Raw genomic sequence first — 17,285 nt, forward strand, 5'->3', positions numbered from 1 at the left:
TTAGCTGTACAATCTCATTCTTCAGTTTAGGGGCAGCTGAAGAAAAAGTCCTTAAGTTTCCATTTTACCATCTCTCTTAAGAAATAGGCTTCTAGTTTTGGGACTCCAGCGAGGAGAACATGGTGCTTCTGAGCATGGGCAGAGTTATGTTTCCCATCCAGCAGTCACAGCTCTGTGTGTCCATACAAAAGTTAGCAGAAGTTAAATTGACCCTCTTAAGTGTGTCACTTTCCACATAATGCCGCAGATCAAGTCAACTTGCAAGTAGAGGCATTTACTTGACAACTGGCATTTGTGTTACTTTGCACAATCCAAAATTATTTGCTGTTATTTTGCACAATGCAAAATGAGCTGTGGGAGCTGAAGTTGTGCTGGGATGTTGTCCAGTTGCAGCAGGAGCAGCCTGTTTCCCAAGCAAGACGCCCAGAACAGTTTGTCTAATGTTAGTAGCGCCTGTTACTTGGTGGATCAGAGTGTGTTGTCTTTATCAGAAGTCACACAACCTTCATTTCCTGGCAGCCTGAAGAGGTAGCTCTTTCGTGCCAAAAACATGGCGACTCGGCACCTGATCACAAACACGCACATTAAAACAGAATTAAATTAGTTCGATATTACAGAGCCAGCGTGGCTTGCAGTGCTTTGAGCATTGGATGGTGATGATAATTCATAATAAATTATAACAAATGTCTTGCCCATCTCTCCCCACGGATCAAGGCGAGGCACAACAACATTTAACAAAACACATCAGTTAAAGCCGGAGCTTGTCACCTATCAAACTGACCTACCTTACAGGGTTGTGTGTTGGAGAACTAGCTGCTTCCTAAACCTGGGGGAAAAGTGAGATTAAAATATATCAACTGTACAAGGTAAAGGTATCAAAGATGTGTACAACTTCCAGGTGTTTTTGGACTACAGCTCCCATCAGCCCCTATCTACGACTGCTTGCTAGGCCTGATGGGACTGGTTGTTTGTTGTGGGCCAAGTTTGCCTTTGCCGCCAATGGAGAGCGGTGCAGATTGCTTTAACTGCCATGGCCCAGTGCTATGGAATCCTGGGATTTGTAGTTTGCTATGGCACCGTAGTGCTCAGACAGAGGTGGCTATACAGCTCGCTAAACTACAAATCCCAGGTTTCCAGTTAAAGAAAGATGGCATCCATAATGCAGAAATAAACCAGTTGGATACCACTTTGCCATGGCTCCATTCTATGGATTTCTGGGAATTTTAGTTTGTTGTGGCCCCAGAGTTTTCTGACAGAGGAGGCGAAATGGCTCCCCAAAATAAAATTCCCAGTATGCCATGGGATAGGTGTCATGGCTGATAGTGTTGAACTGGGAGACCTGGGTTCGAATCTTGGCTCGGCCATGGAAACCCACTGGGTGACCTTGGTCAAGTCACACTCTCTCAGCCTCAGAGGATGGCAATGGCAAGCCTCCTCTGAACAAATCTTGGCAAGAATTTGATGGAAAGACTTAAAGGCACACAGCAGCCCTTCCTTCCCTAGCCATTGAGCCAGGGCAGTGTTAAAGCAGTGCCAAAGTGGGTTAATTCCTGCAGTGCGGATGCAGACAAAAAAAGGTGTCAAAACTGCATTGCAATTTTGCAGTGCGGATGAAACTGAAAACTTTGCACAAGTTGTTCTTCCACCTGGAACTCCAGTGCTTTGAACTGCAGGCAGAAGTTCAACAGGCAAAGCCTTTTGTCCCAAAAGATCCTGGGAACTGGTTAGACCGATGAGTTTGCAGCTGGACCGGTTGGACGGCTGCCTGCCTGACCTTCACTGGCAATGGCAGCCCCACCTCCTTGTATTTTAATTGAACAAAAAGCCCTTTGCAAAGAGGGAAGTCCCTTTCCTTCAGCCTCCAGTTTCTCCTCCCTTGTTTTCTTTCGTTTTCGCTTTCCATGCATGACTTGCTCCCTTCTTTTTTTGCAACCAGCCTCCCACACACTCCACGTCTGAAGGACAGGTTTTGGGGTGTTGCAGGCAACCCTTGGACTTGAACCCAGAACCTCTGCGGTGCAAAGAAGGCAAGAGAGAGCATGGCCACTTTGGAAGTTTCCCCCGAGTGTGAGGCTCAGGTAAAGCCTAAAGGTGGGATGGAGGGGAGGGAAAAGAGGGGCTGGTTCTTCTACTACAGGTTGTGGTTGTTGCTGCTGTTGCTGTTATTGTGGTTGCATCATCATCTCTGAGGCTGAGAGAGTGTGACTTGCCAAGATCACTCAATGGGTTTCCATGTTGTATGCCTTCAAGACATTTCCAACTTTTGGTGATTCTAAGGCAAAGCTATCATGGAGTTTCTTGGCAGGTTTCTTCAGAGGAGGTTCTGCCATTGCCATCCTCTGAGGCTGAGAGAGTGTGACTTGCAAAAGGTGACCCAGTGGGTTCCATGGCTGAGCCAGGATTTGAACCCAGGTCTCCAGAGTTGTACTCAGTGTTCAAACCTTCACACTGGGTCCCTCTTCTGTACGATGTTGTTGTTGTGCCTTCAAGTCATTTCCAACTCCTGGTGACTAGTCTAAGGCAAAGCTATCATGGAGTGTTCTTGGCAAGTTTCTTCAGAGAGGTTTTTGCCATTGCCATCCTCTGAGGCTGAGAGAGTGTGACTTGCCCAGGGTCACCCACTGGGTTTCCATGGTTGAGCCAGGATTCGAACCCTAGCCTCCAGAATCATAGCCTAGTGCTCAAACCACTACCCCACCCTGATCTCTCTTCTCCAAGTTGTTGTTGTTGGGTGCCTTCAAGTGACTTCTGACTTGTGGTGACCCTGTTGAGCGATTTCCTCGGCCAGAGGAAGTTTGCCATTGCCTTAACCCAAGGCTGAGAGAGTACGACTTGCCCAAGATCAGCCAATGGGTTTCACTAGGGATTCGAACCCAGGTCTCTAGAGTCATAATCCAACACTCAGAGCCCCACAACACATCAGCTGGCAGGCGGAAATCCAACCGTGATCCTCCATTTTGGGCCTGATTATCTGCCACCTGTTTAGAAGCAAAGAGAGAGAGATTCAATAGGAAAGGGGTTCTTGAAGAAATGTGGAAAGGAGAGATGGTGTTACCCTGACTCCTATGTCTCCAGGTGCAGCGATTTAGGGTATTTGGGAGGGCACCCAGGAAACTGGCACCCTATTCTGCGGCCTTGTCAAACGGCCCGTCTGACAGGTGGACAATGGGATCGGGTGTCCGCCACGCCAGAAAGGCCCTGGCAGGATGCCCAGGCCTCCCTCCATCCCTGCCTTCAATAGTTTCATATTCCTCTCTCTTCCTCTCTCTTTCCATTCTCCAGGTGAAGGCCTTCAAGGACAGCCTTTGCGCTCAGGTGAGAGGCAGCCACATTTTCTCTTCCTTCTCTCACCCCTCCAATATATTGCATTTTGCCACCAATATGGTGACTTTAATGTCTGGGCCATTCGTTAGACAGTGGTCCAAAACACACACTGCAGGAATAATCCAGTTCAAGAGAGCTTTAACTGCCCTGGTTTGACACTAGCAAAACTTGGGAATTGTACTTTGTTGTGGCACCAGAGCTCTCTGACAGCGAAGGTTCAATGCCTCACAAAACTACAGTTCCCAGAATTCCCTAGCACTCAGCCAGGGCAGTTAAAGCAGTCTCAAACTGGATTATTTCTGCAGTGTGGTTTGGGCCCAGAACTGTGTTTTTGGTGTCTTGTAGAGTGCAACTACACTATAGAAATAATGCAGTTTGACACCACTGTAAGTACTGTACTGCAGCTCCATCCAGTTGGATCCTGGGATTTGTAGTTTTTCACAGTCTTGAGCCTTCTCTGCCAAAGAATGTTCATGCCTCACAAATCCCAGTGGTGTCGAACTGCGTTATTTCTGCACACGGAATGTAAAATGAACATATGCAGAGTGCATTTTCTGTAGACCATCCTCTACACATTTGGAATTAAAGGACTGGATTTGAATTTCAAAGTTTGCACGTTCTAGACATCTTTAAACCCCTTACTTCACTCATTATCTTTCTTTTTAGATTTCCTTTTTCTGGGATAATGGTGGTCAACTTTCAGCTTTGGATGGTTATTCTTTCACCACAGAACTAGACAAGTCCCTTTTCAATAAGCAGAGATTTGTTTTCCTTATCTCCAGATCTGAAGTTTGCTAAAATATTAGATTTCCAGACAAATAGCCATTCAGGTTGAGTCTTATGAAACATTTCTTTTGGTGTCTAGTACTGGGTCCCATGGATAGCTGAGATAGTGACACTTTTGCTTTCTGATGGTTCGCAGATTTTGATGCACACATTAGTTTAAAATATTATGTATAAAATTACCTTCACGCTATGTGTATAAAGTGCATATGACACCTACACAGATGTTGTGTTTAGATTCAGGTATCTTATTAACAAGCTCTCTTATTATGTAGGTATTCCAAACTCCCCAAAAAAACACCTCTGGTCCAAAGGATTTTGAATAAAGGGGATGCAACCTGTACTTTGGTTAGTTTGGGTATTCAATTTACCTGACAATTGTGAAACTATAAATCTCTTTCTCCCCACCATTCTTAAAAGTTTTGAGTTTTGATATTTATTTTTCCTATTGACACCCTTTTGCCCAAATATTTTTCAGGCCGAAGAACTTGTCTCTACTCGCTTCCCAGAGAAAATTGTGGAGCTCAGTGATCTTCTGAAGGTAATCCTGCCTTGTGAGTGTCGTTGTTGTGTGCCTTAAAGTTGTTTCCGACTTATGACCACCTTAAGTTGAACCGATCACAGGGTTTTCTTGGCAAGTTTCTTCAGAGGGAATTTGTCATTGCCATCCTCTGAGGCTGAGAGAGTGCAACCCAGTGGGTTTCCATGGCCGATCCAGGATTCGAACCCTGGTTTCCAGAGTCACAGACCTGTGCTCAGACCACTACACCATTGTCATTTTAGGTTGTCGTTATTTCAGTTGTTGAAAGCATAAAACATTTTTTAATTGTTTACTCAAGTCAGTCAAATTATGGAGTTTATCACACTGGGGCTAATTTTGGCATTAAAGAAAGATGAAGCACATTTAAAGCATCTCAAAAATAAAGCGAAAATGGCAGGTAATTGCGCAAATGATTATCACATGCAATTGCACAAATAAAATGATATTGGAAATGCATTGTCGCTGAAATCCCAAAAGTAAAAAGAAGAGCTTTAATGCTTCTTTGTGACCACTTTAATGGCGGGTTTTGTGTGACGCCTTGTGAAATCGTTTCGCATAATTATGCGATTTTCCCGGGATATTCACAGGATAAACTCCTGATCTCCTTCGTGTGATAAACTCCTAAGTCCAGATTCGTGAATGATGAGCTGAAATTCAGGATTTGGGGGCAAGTGAACTGGAACTTCGCAGAGCTATAGATTTATACAGTCTGAAAGGTTTAAACACAGGATTGGGTTGGATGAAAAACAACACAATTGAAATTTCAAGAAAAGCTTGGGAATGTGGTCATCTCTGGTACTAAGCTATTGCTGTGTGCCTTCAAGTCCTTTCTGACTTACGGAGACCCTTCGGTGAGTCTATCATGGGGCTTTCTTGGCACGTTTCTTTGGTTTCCCATGGCCATCCTCTAGGTCACTCAGTAGTTTTCCATGTCCGAGCTGGGATTCAAATCCTGTTCTCCAGACTCATAATTCAACACTCAAACCACTACACCACCCTGTCTCTCTCCCCAACAGGTCAGCCCCAAGCAAATGTGACCAGGAAAAATGGCTGCCCATCTAAAACAGGGAGCATCTACATGCCAGGATTATGGTGGAGTAAAAGTTAGGAGTGATAGTAGAAGGCAGGAATTGATCTTTCTTCTCTTATTTCTTAGGCCCCCGAACTGAGTGTTTCGGATCTCATTTCACTTCGGGTCGTACTAGACATCCCGGTACCTGACCCAAAGAAGGATGAAGAACGTCGCAAACAACGAGAAGTAAGTCAGGAGCAGGGAGAATGGGGGTTTCAATCCCAAGATTAGGGGGGAAGAGACCACTTTTTGGCCACATGTGTGTAGTTTAGGTTGTTACAATCTCTCATGGTAATTCCCAAATGATCCTCACAAAGCAACCAGAGTCCAGTCATCGGCAAATTGAACTTTTGGGGAATATTTTTGGGACTACAGATCCCAGAATGCCTATGCCATAATAGCCATTGAAGTGTGCTGTCATGACTCACTGAATTCCCATTTATTTCAGGTAGGCTGCTCTAGGTACAATTCAGTCTAGGACCTGGGTCCATCCCATTGCCAATGGGAACATGAGGCTTTTCTGACCTTTTTGATTTAAAAAACAAAGGAATTGAGTAGGAATCCTTTGGTACTACCTGGTTCTTTCTAGCCTGAGATTTCATGCCTATCAGTCTACTGCAGGTTTTTCATTGCAGCCAAAGCGTCCTCACATGGAATTATAATTCCACAATGCATGCAAACCTGAGAGTCATAAAATCTTTTTAAATGAATGTATGCTGGTTTTATAGGAATTTGGCTTTCTAAATCCAAAAAATAACCTCCGATTTGCTTCATCACTTACAGATTTTTTTCCCCACACAACTTGCTTTGGCATTTCTTCGTTGTAATATTTGACTGAATACAATTATCCCGCAACAAACTACAGTTCCTAGAATGCCATAGCATTAAGCCATGGCAGTTGAAGCGGTGTCAAAACGGATTATTTCAGCAGTCTAGATGCAGCCTGCAGCCCCACGAAACCTCCTTAGCCACTGGCCAAACTGGCTTGGGAAGTTCTAGTCCCAAAACTCACTTTTCACACCTCTCGCAGTGAGGCGTTGATGCTTCCCTCGCGCATAATCTTTCCTCTTTGGTGTTTTTCAATCTGGGACAGAAACCACTTCATTGCCACAGATCTGCCTCCCCTGTAATTATTTTTACAATGGGGTTCTCCTCCCTTCCCTCTGGTCTGATGTGTGGGAGAAGGTGTACTCTGCGCATGCGATTAAACAGAGCATTTATGCTTCCTTCAGCTTTTGTCTGGGATTTTTATTTATTCATTTATTTTTGCTCTTTTTTCCCAGTCCATTTGATGGGAAAGCTTAATTTTTTTGTGAATTAAGTGTACATTTCTCCCCAAGACCAGTCTCTTTCTGCCAGCCAAGCATGAGCAATAAACACTATGCCAAAACCTAAAAAGCTTTGTGGCTGGTATCAGAATATAAAATGGGGTGAGGAATTCAGATCCTGCCAGTCAATAATAATAATAATCATACACAAAAAGATTTCCCTTCAAATGGTCTGAAAAGAAAGACACCAGACTGGAAGAAAAGGAGGAGAAACCCATTGGAAAAATAATTTGTATCATTATCATCATCATCATCATCATCATCCCACCTCCCTCCAAGGCTCAAGGCAGGATACAACATAGATTAAAATACAATGTATAAATAAACACATCAAATAAATTCAAACACATTGGTTAATTTTATTTATTTATTGTAATTAGATGCCGCCTTTTTCCCAAAATGGGATTCAAGCCAGTTTACAATAATTTTAAAAGATCCAACTAAAGAAATGTATGTATAAAAATTAAAAAGGAATTAAATGCAGCATTATTAAAAACATGATCGATGCAGGTAAAATACTGAAAACATATTTAAAACACGGGTTTGTATATGTGTGTGTGTGTGTGTGTGTGTGTGTGTGTGTGTGTGTGTGTGTATATATATATATATATATAGAGAGAGAGAGAGAGAATACCACTTCACACACTGCAACTCCATAGTTATAATTAACATAAAATTATATGAAAACACATACATGTAAGATTAAAACAACCATTCCCCATTAAAATTATCCAGACATATATTTAAAATATGCCAGTTTAAAATTCATAGTTTAGGATAGACTGGGTAAGCCTGCCAGAGCAGATAGGTCTTTTAATACTGTTTTAAATATAGGGCGGACGATGAAAATGCCAAGATGGATGCACCTGGTGAAAATAGGGGTGGGCAATGGAAGCAGGCTTTGGGGGTGATTTCTGGCTGCTAGCACTCTTTGGAGGCTAAATACCCCCCCCCCTAAAAAACCCCAGTAAAAGCTGAATACTGGAAGTGGCATGAGGACTGGTTCTGGTTTTCAAAAACAGGTGTGTGTGTGTGTATTTACACATACAATTGGCCCTCCATGTTTGCGGCTTTGACTTTTGCAGATTTGATTATTTGCAGTTTTTATTAATATGTCCTCTATAGGAATCTCTTAAGTCCTCCAGCACAATTCTGCTGGACATTGACCATAGAGTTGTCCTGGAGGACCTAGAGGTTCCTAGATAAAAACCCTTCTCTAGGCATTTGTAGGTCCTCCACCATGATTCTGTGATCAACTTCTGGCAGATGTTGACCATAGAATTGCACTGGAGGAACTGGAGATTCCTAAACAGATGTTCTCTGTATTTTGGGCCCTTCCTAAAGAAAAAAAATGTGTGCATCTTGTAATTTATGGATAGGGGCAATATGTTCATTTTATCATGGTGTACATGACTAGGGCTGCTGCCACACTTGCAGAAATAATGGAGTTCAACACCGCTTTACCTGTCCTGGTTCAATCCTGTCGTGTTGTGAGAGATGTAGCCTTCTCTGTCGGAGGGCTATGGTGCCACAACAAATCCAGGATTCCATAGGATGGAGGCATGGCAGCTAAAGTGCTGTCAAACTGGATTATTTCTGCAGTGCAGATGCAGATTCAGTTTCAGTTATCAGGATCTGAGTTTTCTCCACCAAATCTGTTTCTTCTTCTTTTCTTTTCATTGGATCCTTTTTATCCCTGTTCTGTTCATTCAGAAAGAAGAGAAAGATGCTGGAAAAGAAGAGAAAGACAGCAAAAAGAAATCTGATGACGACGATAAAGGTATTGAGTAAGCTGATGTTTAGTGTCCACGTAATCTAAGGTTGCATCTGTACTGCAGAAATAATGCAGTTTGACATCACTTTAACTGCCCTGGCTCAATGCTATGGAATCGTGGGATTTGTAGTTTGTTGTGGTATCAGAGCTCTCAGAGTATCTCTCATAAAGCTACAAATCCCAGGATTGCATAGCATTGAGCCAGGGCAGTTAAAGTGATGTCAAACTGCATTATTTCTGCAGTACAGATGCAACCCATGGTGCAGCCCCTAAAGTCCATAGGCCCTCTTTTACAATATCCCAAACAGTTATTCACCCCATTCTTCCCAAAATGGCTCAAAGTAGTTGCAAAATGCAGCAATCCTGCCCTCCTCAGCCCCCATATCTTAAAAATGAACAAACTCAGAAGCCCCCCCCCCCCCCAAACTGGAGGAAGCTCCAGATTCAGGTTTAGGGGCACTTAAAAAAAACACACACACCAAATATTCATAAATCCAGCATCTGAAAAACTACCCATTTAAATCACGAAAGAGGGAATGCCTCTTCTTGCTTCTGTCTGGGAAGAGGCATTTTCCTCATATATAGGTCAAAATGCCTTTTCTCTGATATGGAGATCTGTCATTTTGCTGTGGGAAGCTCCAGATTCAGGTTTAGGGGCATTTTTTAAAAACCCTGAAAAATTAACCATTGAAACCACAACAAGGAGAACCTCTTATTGCTTCTGCCTGGGAAGAGGCATTCCCTTCACTTATAGGATGGATTGCCTCTTCTCTGACAAGCAGATCTGTCATCTTGCTGGAGGAAGTTCCAGATTCAGGTTTCATCACCTTTCCCCTCTCCTCAGCTCCAGCATGTGGTCCAGTTTGCCACAACGAGAAAATAACTGCCTTGCTGAACCGCATAAAACCAGAAATCCAGGGCACAAAGGAGAAACTCAATGTGGTGAGTTGCTAGTAGAAAGCAAAGCTTGCAACCACTTGTTGGTTTATACATACCCCAGGGAACATTCAACCCAAATAATGTTTTTCTTTTTTTTCCCCCACACCCAGATCTCTCTCTGGCTACAACTCCTGGTGCCCCGGATTGAAGATGGCAACAATTTTGGGGTTGCAGTCCAGGTGAGTTTGTACCCTAAACTATCCATGTGTGCCCCACCTCCTTAGATACCCAAATCTCCTCATGTATTTTCTCTACCGTGCTACATCAATTGTGGACCACCCTCCTTTTAGAGGCATGATTGGCATCAATGCACGTGTCATTCTGGCACCAAGTAAAAATACGGCTTTTTCACGACACCTTTCAGATCTAACTAATTTCATCCAAATCATGTGCATGGTTTTCAGTTACGGTATCTTAAACTGTTTGAACTGACTTTAAACTGTCTGAGCTTTTCAAATTGTTCAGTGTGTTTTTAATGTGTTTAAATGCTTCTTACTGTGTTTTTTTGTTAAGTTTAAGTATCATTATATATATCTCTGAAGATGCCAGCCACAAATGCTGGTGAAACATCAGGAATAAACTCTTCTAGAACATGGCCACAGAGCCCCCAAAACCCACAAAAAACTAAGGATATGAAAAGTTTAATAAGATAAATAAAATTAGATAGACAGTAGGTAGGTAGAGATTATATCCCCAATGAATAAATAAAATATACACCCTGATAAATAAATATAATATATGCCTTGATTTTAAAAAGTAAAAAGATTAAAGTAAACTAAAGTAAATACATACCCTAGGTCTTAATTTATAAAGGTACCCAGCACTCGACCCTAGAATAGACTTTCAGATATAAATATCACCTGTGTGTCTCCAGTTTTTTGAGGTACTTAAGCTTTCCTGAAAGCCGACACATCATGTAAATGAAACTTAAGATACACAGACCACTGAGAAAATGTGAAAGTGGCAGTTTTGAAGCAGAGGAACCTCTCATGACAATTCCCATAGCTGCGCTTCCTAGGAGAGTCCAAATGTTGATTCATATCAACAGACTGGTTCTTCCGGTTTTTATCTCTGCTGGGAAGCAGGTATTTTATAAAGTTAATGGGTCTTAATTGTTCATTCAAGCAACCTGAAAATCCTAGGTGTTGCATCTGCCATAGATCATAACAACAGGTGATAATAATGGTGATAAGCTGAGGATGGCGGCTAAGTTCAGAACGAATAACAAAGTTTGCAGGTGTTGGCAGGAGGGCATCATGCACTCCTCATGGTTCTTCAACCCTTAGAGCCTTGGTTCCTCTGGTAAAGTGTGCCGCTGGGTGTGTGCAGAGTGGATTGCCCTCCTCTTGATATCATTGGAGCTAACTCCTACACACCTGGGAGGATGAACAAAGAACCCATCCATACTACACAGCTGTACCACTTTGGTTCCACCTTAATTGCCATGGTTGCATCCTATAGATTTATTGTTTGCCGAGGTACTATAGTTCTCTGGCTGAGAACTCTAAAAGCCCTTCCCCAAACTACAAATCCCAAGACCCTATATAGAATGTTGCCTCAGCAAATAAATTGGAATCATAACTCTAGTGTGGAGTGTAAAAGGGAGTCAGGTGTTTGGCACCAAAGCTGTCAGTCAGACTTCAAATCCAGCACCTGTCTGTTATGGAACGCAGCCAAAAACATCTCCTGTCTTCCAGTTTCAGTTGTCTCTTCCATTGACCCAGAGTGACCATGTCAGATCATTCTCATTTCATATCCCCTCTCTTTGCTCTCTTCCCCACCTAGGAAAAAGTGTACGAGTTGCTGACTTCAGCCCGAACAAAACTGGAAGGGTTTCAAACACATATTGCCAAGTGAGTCCAAATGAGCGATGGGGAAACTGTCAACTTTTCCTTTTAGGTTATGCACAAATTCCTGGCTGGAGATGCAGTCCAAAAAGCCTCTATCTCTCTCTTTTTTTTGTTAGTCCAAAACAGGAATGAATGGTTTTCTTTTTATACAGGTTTGAGTCCCATTTATCCGGTATTCTGAAATCCAAAATATTCCAAAATCCAAAGTTGGCCATATGGGTGGCTTAATGACGCCTTTGATTTCTGATGGTTCATTGTGTGCAAACTTGGTTTCATGCACAAAATTATTAAAACTATTATATGTAAAATTACCTTCAGGTTATGTGTATAGGGTATATACAAAACATACATAAATTTCACGAACAAAACATCTAGGGGTGGCCGTGTTGGCCATAGAGCAAATCCAATAACATCCAAACAATGATTCCTTTATTGAGCCAACCAAAATGCACAACTACATGTTTCAAGCTTTCGAAGTCATGCTGGTGGACTTTGAAAGCTTTCAATATGTAACTGTGCATTTTGGTTGGCTCAATAAAGGTATGAATTTTATGTTTAGACTTGGGTCCCATCTCAAGATATCTCTATGTATATGCAAATAGTCCAAACTCCAAACAAATCCAAAATCTAAAAGACTTCTGCTCCCAAGAATTTTGAATAAGGGAGACTCGACTTGTACTTTCAAGCACAAGAGGCGAGTCAGTAATGTTGATTGAAAATGGGGCAGGATGAGAATCATAGAGTTGGAGGGGACACCAAGAGCCATGTAGTCTGCCCCCCAGCCATGGGGCTAACTGGTTACACTATGAATAAGCTTCAAATGCTTTCAGTCTCCTCATGAGACATGGAGCCAGGCAGCTGGTCCATCCAGCCTTCCTGAAGGGAGCTGTGTTAGATTTCTCACTGCCCTTTGCTGGAAGCCTGAGGAACTCAAAACCTGCTCACAACACACATTCCCATTCCACCCTCCCTGAAAGCCCTGCCCCAAGATCCAAAGATGATTGCACCAGTTACGCCCACGTTGATTAGATCTGTGAGTAACACGGGTGCAACAGGAGAGAGTTGGGACACAGTCACATTGCATTCTCTTGCATCAGCATTATAAGAGATGCAAAACATTACTGTTTCTGGGAGACTTAACAACTCCCAGAGTCCTCCAACCAGTGTAACTGCTTGCTGTGTTGGCCTGGGGATTCTGGGAACCACAATCCTCAAAGTGTCTCCCCTACCCTATAATCTGAAATTACCATATATACTCAACAAACAAGCAAGCAAACATCTTAATTTATATACCACTTCATACTGAACTAACAGTGTCTAAGCGGTTTACAACTGTAAGCTAATTGCCCCCAACAATCTGGGTACTCATTTTAGGGACCTTGGAAGGATGCAAGGAGTCAAGCTTGAGCCCTTTTGCTGGTATTGAACTCGCAACCTTATGCTTTTGAGTGAGTTGCTGCCGTACATGCATTTAACCACTGCGTCACCAATGCTCCTATAAGTCAACCTCATATATAATAAGTCAAGGACAGGTTCTGGGACCAAAATTATAGATTTTGATATGACCCGTGGATCAGTCGAGGGTAAAACGTAGGGGCATGTAATGAAAGATGTAAAAGATGAAGCAATGGGAAATAATGCTGAAGAAGTTACAAAATTCCAGCAGGCATAACTAAAAGCGGGATGGATGAGAGAGTAGAAGGGGTCAGTGCTTCCAGGGCAGATTAAACTCTTGCCTTTCACCATATATATATAGAGTTAAAATACTATACTTAAATTGACCCAAGGACAAGTCATCAGGTTTCTTTGGGTCAATTGTTCAACATAAATATCTAGACTTGTACATGAGTATATACAATATATATTACAACTTTAGTGGACTGTTTGCTTTCCTTTCTTCCTTATTCCCTGTGCTCTAACAGCCTTGTATGTAACAGAAATCCACTTTTTCCTAGATTTTCGCAACAGGGAATGCATCTACATTGTAAGAATAATGCAGTTTGACACCACTTAATTGCCATGGTTCCATCCAACAGAATCTTGGGATTTATAGTTTTGTGAGGCACCAACACTCTTTGGCAGAGGCTAGAGACTGTGAAAAACTACAAATCCCAGGATTCCATAGGATAGCGTTACAGCAAATGGTGTCAAACTGCATCATTTCTACAGTGTAGATGCACCCAGGGAAATGGAAGGATGTGAAAAATTCAACCTGTTGCACTTCTGCCTATATGGCTGACAACGACAGGCGCTTTGCAGGATAATTAGAGGGCAGCTGTAACTAGCCAAAAAATGCTAACTTTGTTTGATGATTAAATATAAATTATGTGTATAAATTGATTTTATAGTGAGTACCTTCAGTGTCCACTCCTTTAATACTTCCATGGTTTTTAATTACAGCTGCTAAACTTCCAAATGATAATGCAAAAAGTAATGGTGAGAGAGGGCAATCCTGTTCCTTCAATAGAGATTTAATTTCTGCTAGTTACCCCCATTAACTGATACTTTAGCCTGAGAGCCTTCATCACAAAATTTAAAAGCAATGACAACTGCTTCTCTCATAGTCTTTATAAAAGTTATGAATACATCAGAAAATCTTTGCCCTTTATTACTGCAGCAAGTGCACTTAGCTAAAGTGGGAGCTCAGAAAAATTACTTCTGCATCTTGAAATCTCTTTAGCTGGAGGTTGAGGATTGGACTTTGGACACTTCCTCTGTGTTTGCTCTGCTCTTTGTGATGCTGAAAAGTTATATTATTTTACGCTAGTGGAGACAGGCATCTCTAATCTCAGTTGGAAGTTGAATTTGTTTTGTGTTTTGGTCTAAATTTTAACTATCCATCATACAGGATCAGTATTTTGAATAGCTTCTTTTAAGTTCAGAAACACCAAAGCAGATTCACTGTTGACCTGACATGTGAACCACCAAGTCTCACTATTCCTAGATGTGCAAAAACACTTTTAAGATGGCGGAAGGCAAAGGTTAACTTAGGTGTGTTGCTGGAGAAGGCCATAAATATGGGAAGTGCACAGAAATAAACTCTGCTGTGTGGAGATGGATGAGATGTACTAAATTGAAAGATAGGTCACACACTCTTGAGAGCAAGAAATGAGAACATGAATACATCCAATTTGTTTAGTCAAAAGCAAGTTTAGAGAGGGTTTTGTTATACCATGTAAAAAGAAAGTGAGAAGGAAAGAAAGGGTGCATCTACACTATTAAATATTACAATTTGACACCACTTTAAGGGCTGAAGCTCCATCTTATGGAATCCTAGGATTTGTAGTATTACAAAGCTTTTAGCCTTCTCTACCAAAGAGTGCTGGTGCCTCTCCAAATTACAAACCCCAGGATTCTGTAAGATGGAGCCATGGCAGTTAAAGTGGTCTCAGACTGCATTATTATTTCTACAGTGTAACTGCACCTGAAGACTAAGCAAAAAGAATCCTTTATGTAGAGATGGAAGAGTAATGCAACCAGGGGTAGCGTGTTGCATTTGAACTGGGAAGATCAGACTTTGGATTGTCTTCTCCACAGTTGTGAACTTCACTCTGTGATTTCCAGCTAGTCGCATACTCTGTGCATTTAACCTTCCTCACAAGGTTATTGTGAGAAAAAAATAAGGGGGGGAGACACTGTCACCTGACACCTCCTTTTTCCTCGTTTTCCTAGGTATTACTCTGAAAGAGGTGATGCAGTATCCAAAGCAGCCAAGAGCCCACATGTGGTGAGTTCTACCATTCAATCCTGTAATAGTGGCAGGAATAATGCCAGAATTATATGAAGAATATGTGTTACCTTACATTATTTTCCCTCCCTATGGCTTGCAGGGCGACTACCGCCAACTGGTGCACGAAATTGATGAGGCAGAGTATGCTGAAATCCGATTCATGATCAATGAACTTAGAAATATTTACGTGAGTTGCACTGGGGTGGACATGAAAGGGAAATCTGCATTGGCACTAGAAATTTACTTTGTCAAGGAGGAGAGTACATGGGTCCATTATAGTTAGCATCCTGTTAAGAAATAGCATGCTTGCCTCTTTTGTACCATATTCCAGCAGCCCATGTAATAGGAACAGAGTGTAAAACTGCATGTGTGTTGAAATCCTCCAATTGCTATTCCCAAGATGGCTTGTTTGTTGCAAATTGTTCTTTCTAGTGGTGGGCCAAGACATTTTATTCCCTTGGATCTTTTAATCTGAATTACTGAAAGCTGCTAATTCTAATCATTTATTTTAAGGCATTTTTTTAAAAATCACTTTATTTTTATATTTGGAGCCACTGTGGATAGCTTTTTTAAAAAAAAAACTGACAGGTGATAAGTTTAAAATAAATAGAACAAACATTAAGAATAACTATGCTGCTACACCTTAGTAGTATTTTTCTATCTGTGAATAATGTACTTCGGCTCATTCAAAGTACACTTGGAGCCTGGCAAATATGGGCAACTGTGGTGGGTTTGAGGCCGATTTCTGGCCTACCCTCTGGTGGCCATGTGGCTCACTAATGTATTTTTGAACTGGCCAGAAGTCCACTTCTGTTTTTGAAAAACATCCTTTTTAATGCTCAACTGTGCATACTTAAAGGGTGAATGGCAGTTTTGGAGGTTTCCAGGCAAGGCAGGGGGTAGAATAAGGGAATTGCATAGAGCCTGGAGTGGTCAAGGGTTGCAAAAATAGCCCTGGAGGCTGCATTGCCCACTCTATTGTCCAGGGTTTCAAGAAGAGATGAGGCCCATCTCCCATTAACCTGATCCTTGCATGAAATTGGAGATGGCAGGGATTGAACCTCTGACTCTCTGCATCCAAAACAGTTGCCTAATCACTGAGCTGCCCCATATGAGAAATGGTGACACAAGCAGACCTCCAAGCTACCTTGCAGACTCTACTGAGACTCCTCTTCAGCCACAGGGCTGTATCTTTAGCATATCAGCCTCTTTTTGAATGATGCACAGTCATACCGTAATACAGAACCATCTGCATTACTAACTGTAAGCCACTCTGAGAGCCTTTAGGGCTGAAAAGCGGGGTATAAATACCCTAAATAAATAAATAAAATATCCCCAGGGAGATTTGCAAAAATAAATAAATAAATAACATTTGCAAGATGTAAATGGTTGTTTCTGCTACTGAGCCTGCAAACTGCTGGGTATCAAATGACATTGACCATGAAGCAAGGACTGTGGTGGCTATTGTGGTTAGGTATCCACCAGCAGACCTGCCCTCTGCATGAGGAATGTAGAAGTTTGGGCCCTCCAGATTCTTGCTTTCAGCTTCAGTTGGGTACGACCGAATAGTAACCTCTTCAAGCTCAGGGCTGCTGGCTCTCCTGAGTCTGTGCTTGCTGACTCCTCACCTCCATATCTCTTTTGCCCTTCCTAGGCGGTAGTCTATGACAGTGTGCTGAAGAACTTTGAGAAGATTAAGAAGCCCCGCGATGAAAACAAAGGGATGATATACTAAGTGACCCATTGGGAGAAAAGAGATGGAAGAATGACTCTCCTTCAGCCAGCCACTGAAATTTCCTGCCTCCTCCTTAGCCAGCAACGCATTTCCATCCCCTTTAAAATAAAGTGATTTTAAAATATGAAGATTTAAACCGCTTTGAATCCCATCTTGGGACAAAGGCGGGGTAGAAATCCAATAAATAAGTTATGAAACCAAAGAGCAGA

General features: G+C 42.1%; 1 protein-coding gene across 1 annotated transcript; it reads left to right on the forward strand.

Moving 5' to 3' along the window:
• Positions 1 to 1,867: 1,867 nt before the first annotated feature.
• Positions 1,868 to 17,204, forward strand: PSME1 (proteasome activator subunit 1). Its single transcript, XM_089480743.1, has 11 exons — positions 1,868 to 2,078; positions 3,283 to 3,315; positions 4,586 to 4,648; positions 5,805 to 5,906; positions 8,762 to 8,828; positions 9,667 to 9,764; positions 9,872 to 9,940; positions 11,547 to 11,614; positions 15,284 to 15,338; positions 15,442 to 15,528; positions 16,996 to 17,204. The coding sequence occupies exons 1-11, from the start codon at positions 2,040 to 2,042 to the stop codon at positions 17,074 to 17,076; spliced, it is 762 nt and encodes a 253-aa protein (XP_089336869.1). The 5' UTR covers positions 1,868 to 2,039; the 3' UTR covers positions 17,077 to 17,204.
• Positions 17,205 to 17,285: the final 81 nt, after the last annotated feature.

This window comes from Sceloporus occidentalis, unplaced genomic scaffold (genome assembly GCF_023333645.1).
Source record: "Sceloporus occidentalis isolate IW3139 unplaced genomic scaffold, rSceOcc1.0.p SCAF_14, whole genome shotgun sequence".
Classification (NCBI taxonomy): Eukaryota; Metazoa; Chordata; class Lepidosauria; order Squamata; family Phrynosomatidae; genus Sceloporus; species Sceloporus occidentalis.

Excerpts from the sequence above, each read along its gene's own strand:
- PSME1 (XM_089480743.1), top strand. The coding sequence starts at position 2,040 with ATGGCCACTTTGGAAGTTTCCCCCGAGTGTGAGGCTCAG. Across the intron at positions 2,079-3,282 it reads CCCCCGAGTGTGAGGCTCAG|GTGAAGGCCTTCAAGGACAG; the intron begins GTAAAGCCTAAA and ends TCCATTCTCCAG. Across the intron at positions 15,339-15,441 it reads CAGCCAAGAGCCCACATGTG|GGCGACTACCGCCAACTGGT; the intron begins GTGAGTTCTACC and ends TATGGCTTGCAG.